We start from the raw sequence: 18,184 nt of genomic DNA, 5'->3' as shown, positions 1-18,184 counted from the left end.
TCTGGTTAGCAACCAAGTGCTTAACTATTATAAGTTACAGCTAATAGGTAAGAGGGCTCCTTTGTTAATGAACCAAAGAAGAACCCTCATGTCTAAGGACAACACTTTTGGTTACAGATTCTTAAGTAACTTTAAACATTTTGTCATTAAAATGGTTCTGTAATAAGTTATTTTCATCATCTGCATCCTAGTATCTCCAAGTGACTTCACAAACTATACTTCTTTGGTTTTGTTCTGAAATAAGGTCTGCTCCTTTGAAGAATTACCAAATGCATCCACTGTCTTGTTCTTGGAGAGCTTTCACCTACTAAGCTTGTAGAGAGCACTGTATCACACTGAAACCACTTACTAGAAATGAATCAGAATTCTGTTAACTTGCATTTCTAAATATGGACATTAGTTAAAATAATACTCAAAAAATGTGTATTTTGTATTACAGTTGGTGTAAGCTTTTAGATTTTTATTTTTCTATATTGTTTGAAAAAAATCAATTCAAATATAGTAAAGATACTTAACTAAAATAACTCATTTCCTTATAATAAGACATAATAGAAATCTCTTATTTAGTTGTTGTTGTTGTTGTAATGTGCCGTCGAGTCCGCCCCGACTCATAGCGATCCCTCGTTGGGTTTCTGAGACAGTATCATTACAAAAGTAGATAGCCCAACCTTCCTTCCGAGGAGTGGCTGGTGGGTTTGAACCGTCAGCCTTCTGGTTAGCAGTCAAGTGCTCTAGGAAATACACTACCAGAGCTCGCGTTTTTCATCATAGAGACTATTTTGCTTTGCCTTAATGTCTTAAATAAATTGAATTCCTTTTGAAAGCAGGCTGCTACATAAAACTGAACACTTCATTACCAACAAGGACAATGTTTTATTGAACAAATCTATTTACAATACAAAAAAATTTCTTGAAATGAAACACTATTGTTGATTTATTGCAGTTCAATGGCTCAGTTTTAATTTGTACTCTTATAAAATGCAAAGTAAAATAATTTAATGTTCAACAAGGAAGCACAAATATCCTTCCTTGCTGAATCTGTAATATCTATCACATATTAACAATTTCAAAATGCATATGCAGCATTTAATCATTCTGAAAAGGTGGTTTACAGTACCAAATAAATTAAAAAATAAACACTATCACCTCTTTTAAGGTTTTTCATCCATACAACAGTATCAAACCAAACATGAAAGGAGTACAGCTGAACCTTCAATGTGATTTAAAAAAAATCACAAGTTTAATGTTATAAATTATTTACTCAAATTATGTAGGGTTTTTTCTTTTTTCTTTAAAAAATGAGTATGGCTAAAAGCCCAAAGTACCAGTGTCCTTGCCCACAGACATGCCCCTTTTCTACCTCCTCCATAATATCTGAGCAGCAAAAATTCAGATTTGCTATCTTCTTGACCTTACTAAAACATAGAAGGAATAATTAATTTTTTAAAGGAAATTTTTATTTCAAAACAAATGTTTGAAACTTGGTCCATGTAAGATAAACACATTCTCATAACAGAAGGAGTAGCAAAATAGAAAAAAAAGAGCAGAGTCAGAGGAATAAGAAAGCTTTCTTTTCTTCTGAATCTCAAATTAGAAGTGTTGGAAGTTTATTCACCTTACAAAAGCAAAATGATTTAAATTTGTTTTATAAGACATACATAATATTAAAATGTACACATATTTTCAATAGAGATTATTTAAGAACTATATAAATAAAAAGGTTGAAGACAGTGTAGTCAAATAGAATTTATAAACCATTCTTTGAATTTAGTTATTTATAAACCAATTTGATCTCATTCTTTCAGAGCAATACAAAAGGATACATATAACCTCAAACTTAAAGACCAAAAAGAAACTAACTAGATTATGTTTAAAAGCATCTTAGTATGAGCTGCAAAATTAATGAAAAGGTTAACAATTTGTGGGCATGGATTTATGTCAATGGTTACAATGTCTATGAAAGTAAAAAAATGTGATGAAATTTTAACAGCTATTTTAAACTTTAGGAAAAATGTACAAACCACAAAGTATAGTTCAAGAAAAACTTCATTTCCAAACGAACCAGTTTCCAAACAGGCTTTTTATTACATCATATACTTTAAAACTGAACTAAAATAGAATTCATTACATTTTTAGTATCAGGAAATATGGAAAGCTGTTTCTTTAGTTGACCCTAAAGAAAGGATTAAAAATCTGATTATTAGTTCTATTTTATTTAAATATAAATTTCACAGCCTAATATAGGCTACATAACCAAACAAAAACAAACCTAATTTTGGTTGGAATGCATTTCTGACCATCATTGCATAGTAGTGATGTCCTATGATAAACTAATAAAATTACTTAATATTTTTCTACATCACCTGCTATATCATGACCTGGAAATCCTAATTTAAAAAAGTCTGTATGCTGCCCTGGAAAAAAAATGACCCATTTCCTCAGTAACCTGATTGAAGAAACTTTACTATCCTAAAATTTCTAATAGTAGGGGCCGATGAGATTACCTGCTTTGAACAAAAATTTATCAGTTGGAGTAACTGGATCTATTTGGTTGACACTGGTGCATTAGTAGCTCTTTTTTTTTTTTTTTAAGAATTTCCCTTTGCATTTTTGTTGTTTTCATCCCTGTTTAGATTAACAAAGTTATTAGGTAAAAGGAGTTCTTCAGGTTTCCTCTTTTCAAAATGGACAAGCGGAAAACATTGAATTTGAGAAGGTATTTTTAAAAACATTTGTTTTAACCATTTACTGACTATTAAGTTATAATCGTCCTTAGGAAAATTACTGGTTACCAACGGAAATAATGCATCAATAAATACATCTCTTGTGTTTTTGTTGTGCAAATTGTGTAAATACTTCCTTTTATATATATATAAACTTCTGTTCAGACCAAATCCATCACTACTAAACAAGAAAGCATGAGTAGTATGGCTTAATTTTGGAGTTAAATTTCCTAACTGAATAAAATCAATGAATATTTTACCAGATTCTTAGTTGACATAATTTTTTAAAAGCCAGTTATCCTTATAGGACTGTGCTTGTTGTTGTTGTTGTTGTTATGTGCCGTCGAGTCAAACCCGACTCATAGCGACCCCTCCTTGGGTTTCCAAGGCAGTATCACTACGGAAGTAGGATTGCCCAACCTTCCTTCCGAGAGGACTGTGCTTAGATAACTCATATTAATGTCTAAAGGACCTTATGAATCATCAAGCAATGTCCTAACACTACTCTGTATTCAAATAGAAATATCCCAGTGTGCTTATACCATTATTCACATTGAGGAATTTGCAATTCAGTGTTTTCCTTCAACTATACAGCCTTTACATGGTCTTAGATTCCTCCCACGTCTCCCCAAAGTTACTGATGGTTGTTGTTATTGTTGCTGCTATTAGGTGCCGTGGAGTCAGTTCTGAATCATAGTGACTCTATGTACAAAAGAACAAAACACTGCCTGGTCCTGTGCCATCCTCACAATTGTTGCTACGCTTCAGCCCACTGTCACAACCACTGCGTCAATCCATCTTGTTGATGGTCTTCCTTTTTTCTTGACCCTCTACTTTAACAAGCGTGACGTCCTTACTTTTTCTATTTGACACTGCTGCCTCGTAAATATAATTAATTTATATTATGAAAGTGGAAAATTCTATCAAAAACTTGTTAGCAAAACATTGGTGGTTTATTTTAATTTTTTTTAGTTTTCAAAATCGGCATGCCATTCATTGAATTTTGTCTATTTGTCTAATCATCTGGAAACAAATTATAGTATTTAACAGGTAACATGTGAAAACCGAAGTTTTATTTTCAGTTTTCTAAATTACAGCCCAAATAGTAGTGGTTCCTTAAATTATGTTTGATCAGAGGGAAGACATAATCTGATTATGCATAAAAAGAAAACAAATCCTATTTGTATAAAACTTTAAGTTGTTTACCATTAGCCAACTTCCTTATTTTAAATGGGTTAACTTCCCTTTCTGTAAGGCCATAACTGGTTTTACTTTCTGACTAGTCGCCTTAGCGTGTTTCTCACAAAAGCGAAACTGAACATGCTGCTATTATGGTATTTTTTAAATGTGGTTTTCTGGATAACTGGTACTTTGGGAGTTCTATAATAACCCTTTAGAAGTCTAAACCAGCACATCTCTGCAAGTTCATTCTAGAAAATGTGCTTTGACTTTATCATCTTTAGTAATCCAAGACCGCTCTAAAATTAAGGCCATCTGGGAAATAGCAAACTGATGATGCATTTTCTTGTAGTGCTTTTTTCATACTACTGCTTGACAGACAGGTCTTTCTGAAACATTTTTATCAGGCACCTGTAAAACAGAACATGTCTATTAATTCAAACTGTATAGTTGTTCATCTGGAATTCTAAGTCAGATTTCTATTTAATTTATACCCTTTCTTATTCAAAGGTAATTGATATTAGTAGAAAGGCAAGCTCATCTTTCATTTATTTTTTCCTTTTAAAATTATTTTTGCTTCTTTTTCACTTCTGTTTTTATAACAAAGGTTCACTACCTTCCCTTTATTTATATTCTGGCCTGCAGATGAAAACATGTTTTCATCATAATTACTTTGTTTCTAGACATTTTACTATGTAAAACTTGGAATGAAGAAGAGCCTTTGATACAGTGGAAAGAGTACGAAAGATCAAAGAGTATTAAAGACCTGTGTTCAAATCATGACTTGTACAGTTCATAGGCCTATACTTTTTCCAAAATACTTAATCTCTGTGAATTTCACTGCTTGATTTATAAAACAGGAATAGCAATATCACCTCATGGTGGTTGTATAGGTTAAAGGAAATAATTTTTAAGATAGTGCTTTACAAAAGTTACATGTGCTATACAAATGTTAATTTTTTAACTACATAAAAATCTATTATAGTTTTATCGATAGCATTTTCTATTTCTACAGATAAACCTACTGAGAAGATTGCAGACTTACTTTCATCATCTGAATCAAATCCAAAGAGTGTCTGACATTTCTTTTGTGCAAGGTGAGCCTCAAGTGCTTCTGCATTACAGTAGGTGGTCAGGCATTTGCCACATCTTAATCTTTTCACTGATTTTTTACAAACATTATCTTGATCAGAACAGGTATCTACCCTATCACTCAGAAATTTTCTGCGTTTTGGCATACTAAGGTACCGTTCATCGAGGTAACTGGGAGGCAGTGGTCTGACATATGGCTTTGTTAAAATTAAGCCATATGAAGTATGTTCACTTGTCAGATTTGGTTTGGAAGGTGCCTGAGATATTGGCAGGGTATTGTGTTCCTGTGATACAACACTGGGTAAAATGGAACCATTTTCTGTCCTGGTTCTATTTGTATCAATTTTCAAAGCAGGATCTGATAAAAGTAAAGGTGTTTGTCCTTTTTCACTGTGTCCATTTACTAAATGATCACTAATGGTACAATTATTTTCAGAATTTGGCTCTATGTCAGGCATCTTTTGGTCTCTCAAGCATATATCTGAAACAGTGTCATCAGCATGTTCATTTCCATTCTGAACTAAACTGTCTGTTTTCTTCTCCATACTTTCTATACACATCTTTGGTTCTGTATAATCTTTCCTTGATTTGCTTGTAGAAACTGGCAGACTAATAACTTGATTCTCATTACTAGATGAGTCATTCTCCTGATGATCAGGAGTCGAGTCTGTAAGAACATCCCAAAGAATTGATTCACTTGGTTGTGTAGATGATTCTGGTGTTTTACTTAAATAATGCTGAGCTTCATGTTCATACAGTAGAGGAAGATCTTCAAAAAGCTCATGACATTCTGGAAAACTACACTGAGCTTGAAATATCCTGTGACTTTTTATATGCTGAGCAAGCTGGAATGGCAGTTTAAAGGATTCACTGCAATTAAAATGCAAACAAAAATACACATTTGGATAGCTATGTCTGTTAAGGTGATCTATAAAATGTTGAGAATCTTCAAATTGCCTTTGACAAAATTTGCATTTTCCTTTACTCCATTTCATTACTGTTTGCCGCACATTTAAATCAGTTGGATGTACAGTCCTTGCATGTTTATTTAGAAATCCAATCTTTTTAAATATCCTGATACAACCAAGAGCAGGACACTTAAAATTTCCTTCTTGATCTGTAGCATATATGTCTTTTGGATGGCACACAGTTCCATTGATTTTATGAAGTACTGAAGTTTCTTGGTTCAGGTCATAATCATCTTCCTCATAATCGCCTTCTTCCTCCTCCTCTTCATCATCATCTTCACATTCAGGTAAAGGCTCCAGAACATTGTTTAAAGAGGTATCAGGACTACCGTTTTTAATAATGTTTTCAATAACATCTTCTGATACACTTACAGGAATTTCTATGAATTCAGCCATACGCTCAGGGATGACTTCTTTGTTCCCATCACTGGAAGCAGTAAGTGGCTCTACTTCCAAATTCTTATTATCAGAGTTACCATTTTCATATGAAATGGAAGAATCAGAACAATTTATTTCTTCCAAAGCAGGGATTTCCTGATCTTCTAGTTGGGCTACAGCAATCTGCTGTCTCTGTATTTTCTTAACATGATTTTTCAAATGCTTCTGCATAAGTCCTCTGTTTCTAAATTTCCTACCACATATTACACATGAAAAACTGCCTTTTTTCTGATGAGCCTGGGCATGCCTAACAATGTGACCACCTAGAAACTCCTTGTTACATAACACACACCGATGCCTTGGGACATTGTGATCTACTTTGGAAGCATTAAGAGCTGTAAAGTTTTTCTTTGTATTAGTATGACTTTTAGATTGCACTCCAGATATATAGTCGAGATCAAACTCTCCAGTGGTCTGATCTATAAGAGAGTGAAGCCCTTCATCTAAACCTTGTTGCTCCACTGTTTTTAGATTACCTGTAGAATTTTCCAGTGTACTTTCATTTAAAAATCTAACTGCTGATTTATCTCTCAATAATGCTACACAGTTTTTCTTAATCATTACAAAGTTCCAAAATTCAGGATCAAAAAACAATCCCTTTTTCAAAATTGGAAGTAATTCAAAGCGAACACAATTTTGAACACTACTCATGCCTTCATTATATTCTTCATCTGGACGTTTATAGAGCCGTTCAACAGTATGGTAGGCTTCCAAGGAACGCTCAAGAAAAAATATTGAGAGTGCACAAATCCTCAGGATCTCCAAATCATTTGGCAAAAAATGTGCAATTGTTTTATAAATTAGACATTTAGTTTTGGGGTCATCATGAAGGTCTAGTTGTAGAGCACAACCACATATTTCAACACAAATCTGCAAGCCTTCCTCTTCAACCTGTAGAAAGAAAAATACTACTACTAAATACTTAAAAAAACACTAATTGTATAATCTTTATAAAATATAACTCAGAAATGAAAGTCAAACAGTATTTCAAATGTACAGATCCCCCCCATAGGCAGCCTCTTTTAACTTCTTTTTAATATATCTTTTTTTTTTTTAATGTTAGAATAATTGGAATAGATAGCACTGTAGTTTCTAATATAATTAATTTTCATGTGTCACAAGCCCTACTAATTATAGTACAAAACATTTCACAGACTTATGGGGATTTATTTCCTACAGGTCTCCAAAACCAAACCAAACTCACTGCCATCGAGTTGATTCCAACTAATAGTGACCCTCATTGGGTGTCCACGTCTGTAAGTCTTTACAGACTTAAGTCTTAAGCAGATCACTTCATCTTTCCTCCGCAGAGTGGCTGCTGGGTTTGAACCACTGACCTTTGGGTTAGCAGCCAAATTCTTTAACCATTACACCACCTTTCTCGCAAATCTAGACCCCATTTATTATTTTAGGTACCAATCTTAAATTCTCTAGCAGAATTAATTTGCACATATTTAAACACATTTTTCAATTTTCAATATTAAGAAATAAGTAGATTTTAAAAAAGAACTGCTTATGGAAACTCCTTCATAAAGCTGTACTAAAAAATATTACTCATTTTACTTAAGTAATTTGACTTATTCTTTATCCAAGTATGAGGGCAAGTGTGGCCCACATCAAAAGGGCAATTACAATTCATTCCATATTTAATAAATTGACAGAATAATGAACCTACTGAAAGTTATTTAAAAAATATTCAGGCTTTGAAACTTTTACTGGTAACTCAAAGAAACTGCATCAGCTTTTATTTGGGAATCTGTTATTTATCCATCTTAGCTCAACGAATTATCTAAATGTTTAAATGTAAAAAAATATAACAAGAGATTGTCTTTAAAATTATATGTGTACATATAGCATAATACCTGCATATGTTATATTACACATTACAGGGAGAAATACTACTTTGCCAGCCTCATATCCTCTTAAGTCCCTTAACTCCCTGCTGTGTAACCCTACTTAACTACTTGCAGTTCCACAGACAGACTTCTGCACACCATATTCCTAACTTTATTCAGCTGGTAAATTCCTACTGATCTCCTATATATTCTTTGAGAATCAATGGTACAATGGAGGTTTTTTTTTCCCATTAAATCTGGCCCCTACCTGCACAGAATTAACTTTCCATACTGTATTTTTTTTTTAAAAAAAAAGAGCTCTGGTGCTGCAGTGGTTAAGGCATTCAGCTGTTAACCAAAAGGTCAGCAGTTAGAACCCACCAGCTGCTCTGGCTGCTCCAGAGAAGAGAGACGAGGCATTCTACTTCTGTAAAGATTTATAGTCTTGGAAACCCTATGGGCAGTTCTCTGTTGCTATGTGTCAGAACCAACTCAATGGTAGTGGATTGGGTTTGGTTTGATCCTATAAGAAAAGAAGCCTTGGTGGCATAGTGGCTAAGTGCTCAGCTGTCATCTAAAAGGTCGGTGGTTGAAAGTATCAGCTGATCCATGGGAGAAAGATGTAGTAGTCTGCTTCTGTAAAGATGTAGAGCCTTAGAAACCATATGGAATAATTCTACTCTGTCCTGTATGGTTGCTATGAGTTGGAATCAACTCAAAGGTAATGGGTTTTGTTTTGTTTTTTTACTTCTATAAACGAGCACTGTGCTAGGCTGCTAACTGAAAGGTCAATAGTTCAAGCCCACCAGTGGCCCTGCAAAAAAAACATAGTGATCTGTACCCGTAACTATTAGAGCTTAGGAAACTCTATGGGGCAATTCTACTCTGTTGTATAGAGTCACTATGAATTAAAACCGAGTTGGAGGCACACATCAACAACAACATTCTTTCTACAGAGAATAATTTATACTTATCTCTAGAAGTATTTACATGTTATTTTATAATTATCTGTGTATGTTCTCCAACTTTAAATTACAAAATGACAGGAATAACACTGTCTTATTTTTTGTACTCTGCTATGGTTAATACATAACTTAATATGTAGTGAGCTTTGAATAAATTCATCATCTTCACCTTGGAATCCTTTTCTGAATTTGAAATTCTTATTTCTAATTATCTATTATACAGTCCCACCTAGATTTTCCATATTAGAAACAAACAAACAAACACCAAAAAGCACATCACTTTCAAGTCATGGCAACCCCTTGTATGCAAAATAAAACTGTTCCACAGAGCTTTCCAAGTCTAAAAGCAGATTCCCAGGCCTTTCTTCCAAGGCACACGTGGGTGGGTTCAAACCATCAGATTTTTGGTTAGTAGTTGAGGGCTTAACCATTTGCACTACTCAGAGACTTCTTTCTGGATAGAACAAATTCAAAATTCACTGGTTCAAAATGGAATTCATTTTGTCTCTCCAAAGTACTATCTATATTCTCTATCTTGATTCATAAAATCTTAATGTTTCCAGGTGTCTTAAAATCTCAGGATAATTACAAAAGGGAATACTTCCTAAGCAGAAATCTTTTAGATTCCAGACTATTTATGATTTGAGGTTCCAACATATAGTACAGCATTCAAATCCCTTTATGATCCAGACACCCCTGCCCCATGTCTCTTGATCTCATTCATCTCCCACCTACCTTCCCACATCTTTGCTACTGTTATTAACACCACCAGAGGTATGAGAAACAAATAATAATATGAGGTATACGTGCTCTGTAAACTATAAAATCCTCTACAAATGTTAGTATTATCCTCATCCATCAATCAAAACCCAGCTTAAAGTACCTTTCCCTGTGAGGCCTTCTCAGATAATGCCTTCTATAATGTCTCCTTTTAAACTCATACAGCACTGCAATTATGCTTCACAGCAGTGAAGAAACATAAATGATCTATTCCATGAAATAAAAACTGTTTTAGTAATTTGAACTGTTTATATATCATGTTATTAATATTTACTTCATCTTTGACTTTGTCCTCTTACAATGTATTTGTAGGTTAACCAGGCATGTGGGGAGGAAAAAAACCAAACAACTGTATGATAATTCCCTGAACCTCACTTATGCTGTAAAGTTTCTATACCAGTGTTGTATCCTTTGGTAAAAATGGGAATCATATGTTAAAAAAAAAAAAAAAAAATATGGATACATCTGTATTTTTTAAAAGTTCTACAGGTGATACTGCAAATCTTGCAAATTAATGTTCTAAAGCAAAGTTTGTTTTTTAATTCATCTTCTTGGGGGGGAGAAGTTAACTTTGATAAATACCTTTATTTGAATGACATTTTACTATTTAATAATGATGCTATGAATGCAGTTAGCAAAATAAACATGAAATAAAAAAAGAAGAAAATCCTGAGAAACAATGCCACCAAATTTATATCATGGTGCTATATATAATGCATGGATGTACATCTACTGACATAGTAATGACTGTGGTAAGTGTATAAATACCTAAGAAAAATTTAAAATATATTATTTAATGGATGCCTCCTTATATATTTAAACATAACCCACATAAAGATTCAGTTAAAAAGAAGAACTACCTAAAATGTAAGATGTTTTTCATGTCTTTATATACATACATATATGTATACACACACACACACAGAGCAATCACCTGCTGGTATGCCTAAGAGATCTCTAATATTCAAGTTGTTAATATTTTTTATCTACAGGATCCACTTCATGTGTGTTTAAGACTCTTATGTAGAATTGTAATCACTTGCAAACAGGTTAATAAAAGAATTCAGGACTACATTTAAAAAAACAAAAAACATATAATGGGTTTTTATACTTCCTTCAAACAACCACTTTAAAAACTACTCCCTAGGTTTCAAAAAGTTAGACTTTAACACTGCCTCAGAATTCACTTGTTTTCTACATGAACACCTGACTTAAAACTGTGAAAAAAGTTTCTCTATGATTTTCAGCAGATACACAAATAGATATACAGAGTTTCAGTTGCAAGTTAATTAAGAGGCTACAAATGGGACTTAGGATGATGTTAAACCTGACAAACTTAACAGAAAAAAAAAGTAATAGCTTATGGATGCATCATCTCCAAGTTAAATTTTAAATGACAATTGTTTTTCTTTTCTCAGTTATTTCCACTTATGTATAATCTTAGGAACTCTGGTGGCGTAGTGCCTAAGGCATTTGACTGCTAACCAGAAGGCTGGCGGTTCACTGAGCAATCTACTTCTGTAGAGATACCGCCTCGGACAGCCAAGGAGGGGTCACTATGAGTCAAAAATGACTTGACAGCAGTGAGTTTGGTTTGGTTTTGGTGCGTACAATCTTTGTACCATTTTGAGAGCTTGGGGCAGGAGCACTGGCGAGGAAAAGATGTACTATACTAAGAATGTGGACTTAAAACGCCCCCTTTCAATTTTATAAACAAATTTTTATGTAAGAGATTCTTATGTAAGTTTCAGTGAACTGTCATTTAAATTTAATTTAAAATGCAAGGTATAAATATATCCTATTTACCTCATCTTTAATGATTTTCATGAAAGGAAATATGACTCTCACATTAGTTGCTGTTCTTAAAAGCTGGTAGCATTGATCTACAAAAACTTGTTTTGAAGGATTAGACTTAAGCTGTAGTTTACTCCATATGAAAATCAACTCCCTGTAAAAGAGAGAAAAAAAAAAACAGAGAAATATAAAAAATACAGTTTATTCAATTATCTTTCCCTGCTATGATGGTGCCCTGGCTGGGATACATACAAAGTGGGTATAAGTGGGTATTATGTAACATCCAAACTAACTCTGCTACCCACATGGAACTAATAGAAGCTGGGAGAAAAACAGGGATCAGAAATTGCAATTTTGCAGTGCTGAGCAATGAATTTCAATCACAGGCTGGTATATCTAAGAGATCGTTAATAACTGATCAAAATAAAAATTCTAATCCCAATGCACCAATATTGATTATTACTTAAAAACAAAATAACTTTGACCTTTAATATATTATTTGCAAGTTTAGAAACTGATGTACACTTTCTGCAAAAAAAAATTGTTCATTTCTTTTCCAACTTAATCTACTAAGATACCAAATGGAGATAAAAAGTACTTCAAAATATTGTTCTAAAAATCTATAGAATATGAAATTTTATGTTTAAGATCATCAGTTCTTCCACTACAATACAATACTTTTTACTATGTACCAATGAAAGTATTTCATAAGTAGATTCTTTTCTAATTATGGTAAGGTTAAATTAGATGGACAAAGTGAGAAGGGACTTTTGAGGCAGACAAATCATAATATATAATTTATATATTTGGACGTCACATTTTAGCAAATTAGAATTCTTAAAACTTGTCATAAAAATTATGTACAGCATCCTAATCTAAACTTCTTGAAATAATTAATGAAAATGTTCTTTGAGCCCAACACTTAAAAGTATTAAAGTTAAGGACAGCTTGATTACCACCATGAAGGCATGCATAGTCTACTTAGGAAGACAACACAGAAAACAGAAAATGACTGCGAGCAACATAGTAGAACTGAAAGTAAAATTCTGCCTCCATTTATATGAGCTGTGTGGGTGTTCCTTACGTTTCTGTTAACCACCCACTCTTTTTTGCATACATAGTCCCTTAAAAAACTCACTACGTTTCACACTTACCTCTCAAACTTCAGTTTTGACTGCTTTCCAAATTTCCATGCCTGGGTATTTCAATTTAGATTGCTTTCTATCAACTTAATCTGCTTAAAAGCAATCATATTCCTGACTCCTTCTGGTAAGGTGCCAGAATAGGCAGACAAGCTACACAGACCTCTTCAACAAAGAGAATCCAACTGACACAGATACAGAAGACAAACCTGCAGCCCTGAGCTTTGAAAGGAAGGATAAAGAAGTGGATTAAATACCAGTAAGTACAAGAAGCTGAATGAGAACAGTGAATAAGGTGACAAATGGAGCCGAATACTGTTAGCCATCCTGATAGCATGGACAGTTTGAATATTTTCAAGTGGTATTAAGACTGAAAATTAACCTAAAATTCACCCCTACTTGCCAAGGCCTGTGTGGACAACTGCATTGGTGGCTGATGAATAAAAAGGAAAACACCAAAGAAGGAGACAAACTGATTTGTAGATTTTTGCCTGTCCAGAGATTGCAACCATTTTGAATGTTTACAAGCTGCAACCATTATGGATACTTAAAACAACAGTGTTCTCATCCAGATTACAGGGACCTAAGAATAGGCTCTTCTTACTGAGGACAGCACAGACATAGCAAAGGCTGATGACTGGAAAGGCAAGATTCCCCTCATTCCTTTTACACCCCACACCCTCTTGGTGAACAAAGGCACAGCCATCCCTCATTTCCACCCACATTCTGGGCCAGCAGGAATTTCATCCCAGTCTATGTGCTTTGACAGAGCCTGTGTGCCCTGCCCCTAGCCACCAGATTTGTTTTTTTCTTCCTTTTTATTACTTTTTCCCTTCTAAGGTTCTAGTTTTTTTTTTTTTTCTTTCCTTTTCCTAGGTCCTGTTTTTTTTTATTATTATTATTATTTCTTGTGGTTCTTCCCATATTTTGTTTTTCTTTTTCCATTTTTCTCATTTTTACTATTCTTTTAATCTAGCTCTTTTCCATAATTTCCTACTCCCCAGATTTTTTTTTCTTCTCTTTTTCTGTTTATATTTCTTCTTATTTATTGCCTTTCCTTTTTTTTTTTTTCTTTCTTTCATTGGTGATTGTTCTTGCATAGTTATGCAGTGTCTGTTTTCTGTCCTCTTGTTTTTTCCTTTTTTGGTGTTATTTTTTAATTGTTGCTTTTGTCTGAATGAGAGACAGTAACTGTGCCCAAATGACCCACCAATACCTGCACCTTCTGTAGCCACACCTATTGAATGATTGCCACCCCTTGCTTCTGCACCAACTGGCTAATGATCCATGATAGCCAATATGATCCTGACTCACTCTTAAGTGCTCTTCACAAAAAGCTAACAGAGATCTGTGTACCACTCTCATTCTCTGTCACACCCATGAGGTTACAGGTGGTGAATGTTAACTGTTGTCAACTAGTGAACAGAGGAACGTAGTACTCTGCTTAGTCAGATACATCCAAACAAAATAAAGAAAATGAAAATCTTGAATTAATCACTCCAACATAAAACCACCAATTAAATATAAATACAAAAATGTCACAATGTCTCAGAGACAGCAGACCATGAAAGTTCACACAAAGAAGAAAGATGAAGCACTAGAAACAAAGGACCAGGATACAGACACAGAACACGTCCAGGGGGAAGAAGTAGCACTGGAACTGATAAGGAATTCAAAAGAATTTTATTTAGGTACCTTCAAGGGATTGAGAGACAGAGCAAGGAAAAGAGTGACCAAGATAAGAAAAATGCAGACAAAACCTAGAAAAATTTTGGAAGACAATGCAAGAACAAAATAACAAAATAAAGAAAAAATTAGAAATGATACAAAATCTACAGATAGAAATCCAGGAGATTAATGCTAAATTTTCAGAAATAGATAACACATTGGATGGGCAGAGGAGCAGAACTGAATCAATGAAAGACAGAATTAGTGAGATCGAAAACAAATACCTCATACTTCTTAGAAAAGGAATCAATCAGAAAAAAGATCAAAACAAAATGAAGAATGCCTAAGGTTCACGTAGGATACCATCAAAATAAATAAGCTACATGTAAGTAGAATTCCAGAATAGGAAGAGACAAAATTACAGAGAAAATTGTTGAAGATTTGTTGGAAGAGAATTTCCCTGATATGATGAAAGATGAGAATATATCCATTCAAGAAGTCCAGTGAACCCCAAACAGGATAAACCCCAAAAGAAAATTACCAAGACATATCATCATTAAACTTAACAAAACCAAAGCAAAGAGAATCCTGAAAGCAGCATGAAAAAAATGGAAAGTTACCTACAAAGGGCATCCAATAAGACCAAGCTCTGATTTCTCAGCAGAAACTATTCAGGCAAGAAAGCAATGGGATGGCATATATAAAACCTTGAAAGAAAACAACTGCCACCCAAGAATTATATACTCAGCAAAACTGAGTATATATATGATTATTTTACCTCAAATATGATGGTAAATTTAGACAACATTTCCAGATAAGCAGAAATTAAGGGAATTTGTTAAAACCAGACCAACCTTATAAGAGATGCTAAAGGAGTCCTCTATACAGAGAAACAACACTAAAGAACAACCAACCATTAGCATATATGATGACATAAGCCAGAAACCAACCTAGTTATGGAAGTATCCAAAGTAAATAAGCCTAGCTTACAAGATTGTAAACAGGGAACCAGAGACATCAATTGGCAAATGAGGACAACACAAACCAAAAAGAGGGGGGTAGATACAGAAATGGTGAGGAAGTGAAGACAACTGCAAGATAGAATGGACTGTTAAACTAAATTAGGGAAGAAAATTAAAAATCACAAGGTTACTTCAAAGATAAATGATAAAACTTCACATCAAAATAAAAAAAGAAGACAAGCACAAATATTTAGCAAATATTAAAATAGCAAGGAAGGAAGGTATAAGATGATTCATAACCAAAATGAGCTCAACAAAGAAAATTATATGGAACAAAGAAATCAACACCATGAAAAAACACATAACAAAATGACAACAACCAATTCATACTTCTCGATAATTACACTGAACGTAAATGGATTAACTGCACCACTCAAAAGATGGAGAGTTGCAGACTGAATAATAAAACATAACCCATCAATATGTTGTCTATGAGATACACATCTTAGAGAGAAAGACACAAATAGGCTAAAAATCAAGGGTTGAAAAAGATATATCAAGCAAATAGCAATCAAAAAAGAGCAGGAGTAACAATATTAATTTCTGATAAAATTGATTTTAAGACAAAAACACCATAAGAGACAAGGTAGGACATTACATAAATGATTGATTGAACAAGAGGACATAACCATTAAAAAAAAAAAAAAAAATCTATGCACCCAATGAAAGAGCCCCAAAATACATAAACCAGACTTTAACAGAATTCAAAGGACAAACAGATGACTCCACAGTCATATTTGTTATTGTTGTTGTTCTGTGCCATCGAGTCGGACCCGACTCATAGTGACCCCTCCTTGGGTTTCCAAGGCAGTATCACTATGGAAACAGATTGCCCAACCTTCCTTCCAAGGAATGTTGTTGTTGTTGTTGTTATGTGCCGTCAAGTCGGCCCCGACTCATAGCGACCCCTCCTTGGGTTTCCGAGGCAGTATCACTACGTAAGTAGGATTGCCCAGCCTTCCTTCCGAGGAGTGGCTGGTGGGTTTGAACCGCCAGCCTTCCGGTTAGCAGTCAAGTGCTTTAGCCAGGATAGGAGACTTTAATACACCACTTTCAACCACAGACAGAACTGCAAAGAAATTCAACAAAGAAGCAAAAGAGCTAAACAATATGATCCACCAACTTGACCTTATAGGCATCTACAGAGCACTTCACGCAACAACAGTACAATATACATTCTTTTCCAGAGCACATGGAACATTCTCCAGGATAGACCCTATGTTAGGCCACAAAGCAAGCCTTAATAAATTTAAAAACACTGAAATACTGCAAAGCATCTTCTCAGATAACAATGCTATAAAATTAGAAATCAACAGTAGGAAGATCAATGGAAAAAGAGCAAACACATGGAAACTGAACAACACCCTCCTTAAAAATGACTGGGTAATAGAATAAAGTATAAAATTTAAAAATTTCTTGAATCAAACGAGAATGAAGACACAATATACCAGAATCTTTGGGACACAGCAAAAGCAGTGATCAAAAGCTGATTTATAGGAATAAATGCATACATCAAAAAAGAAAGAACCAAAATCAACCCCTTAACTCAACATCTGCAACAATAAGAAAAAAAGCAGCCAGAAAAGCCTACAGTCACCAGAAAAAATAATAAATATTTGATCAGAAATGAAAAGAAAATACAAAGACAATAAAAAAAAAAAAATCAACAAGACTTGAAGTTGGTTTTTTGAAAAGATTAATAAAACTAACAAACCACTGGCAAATTTAACAAAGGAAAAGATGCAAATAACATGAATAAAGAATGAAATGGGCGAAGTCACAATGAACCAAATGAAATAAAAGGATAATATTGGGATACTATAAAGGACAGTACTCCAACAAATTTGAAAACCTGAAAGAAATTGGCAGATTTCAAAAACACACTACTTACCTAAACTAACTTGAACAGACCCATAACAAGAGAAGAAATTGAAGAGGTCGTAAAAAAATTACCAACAAATAAAATATTGGCCCAGATGGTTTCACTGGAGAATTCAGAGAAGAGCTGACACCAATAATACTTAAACTATTCCAAAACACTGAAAAGGATAGAATCCTCCCAAATTCATTATATGAAGCAAGCATAACCTTGATATCAAAACCAGGCAAAGACATCACTAGGAAGGAAAACTAAAGACCAATATCCCTCATGAATATTCATGCAAAAATCTTCAACAAAATCCTACCCAACAGACTCCAGTAACATATCAAAAAGTAAATAAACTAAATAATACATCATGAGCAAGTATTAATACCAGATTAATCTGGGATTAATACCAGATATGCAAGGATGGTTCAACATTAGAAAAACAATCAATGTAATCCATTGCATAAGTAAAATAAAGAAAAGAATCAACGGATCATATCAACAGATGCAGAAAAGGCATTTGATAAAATCCAACACCCATTCCTGTTCAAAACTCTCAGCAAAATAGGAACAGAAGGAAAATTTCTCAACATAATAAAGGGCAGAGAGTTCTGGTAAGATGGCGGACTAGGCAGAAAGACTGCACAGACCCTCTTCAACAAAGAAAAGGGAAACCAATTAACACAGACACAGAAGATAATCCTGGACCCC

At 33.9% G+C, this 18,184-nt stretch overlaps 1 protein-coding gene across 1 annotated transcript in view; it reads right to left on the bottom strand.

The window, feature by feature from the left end:
• ZNF654 (zinc finger protein 654) overlaps positions 1-18,184 on the bottom strand; it is a 143,111-nt gene that overhangs the window by 13,530 nt on the left and 111,397 nt on the right. The window contains exons 6-7 of the mRNA XM_007953273.2: positions 11,787-11,928; positions 4,948-7,291 (exon numbers count right to left, since the gene is read on the bottom strand). Coding sequence (XP_007951464.2) covers positions 4,948-7,291; positions 11,787-11,928 — 2,486 coding nt within the window. The remainder of the gene's footprint in view (positions 1-4,947; positions 7,292-11,786; positions 11,929-18,184) is intronic.

The sequence above is a fragment of the Orycteropus afer genome, unplaced genomic scaffold, assembly GCF_000298275.1.
Source record: "Orycteropus afer afer isolate SDZICR_OR568_19922 unplaced genomic scaffold, OryAfe1.0 scaffold00383, whole genome shotgun sequence".
NCBI classification, from domain to species: domain Eukaryota; kingdom Metazoa; phylum Chordata; class Mammalia; order Tubulidentata; family Orycteropodidae; genus Orycteropus; species Orycteropus afer.
This window is presented reverse-complemented; position numbering and strand designations above follow the sequence as displayed.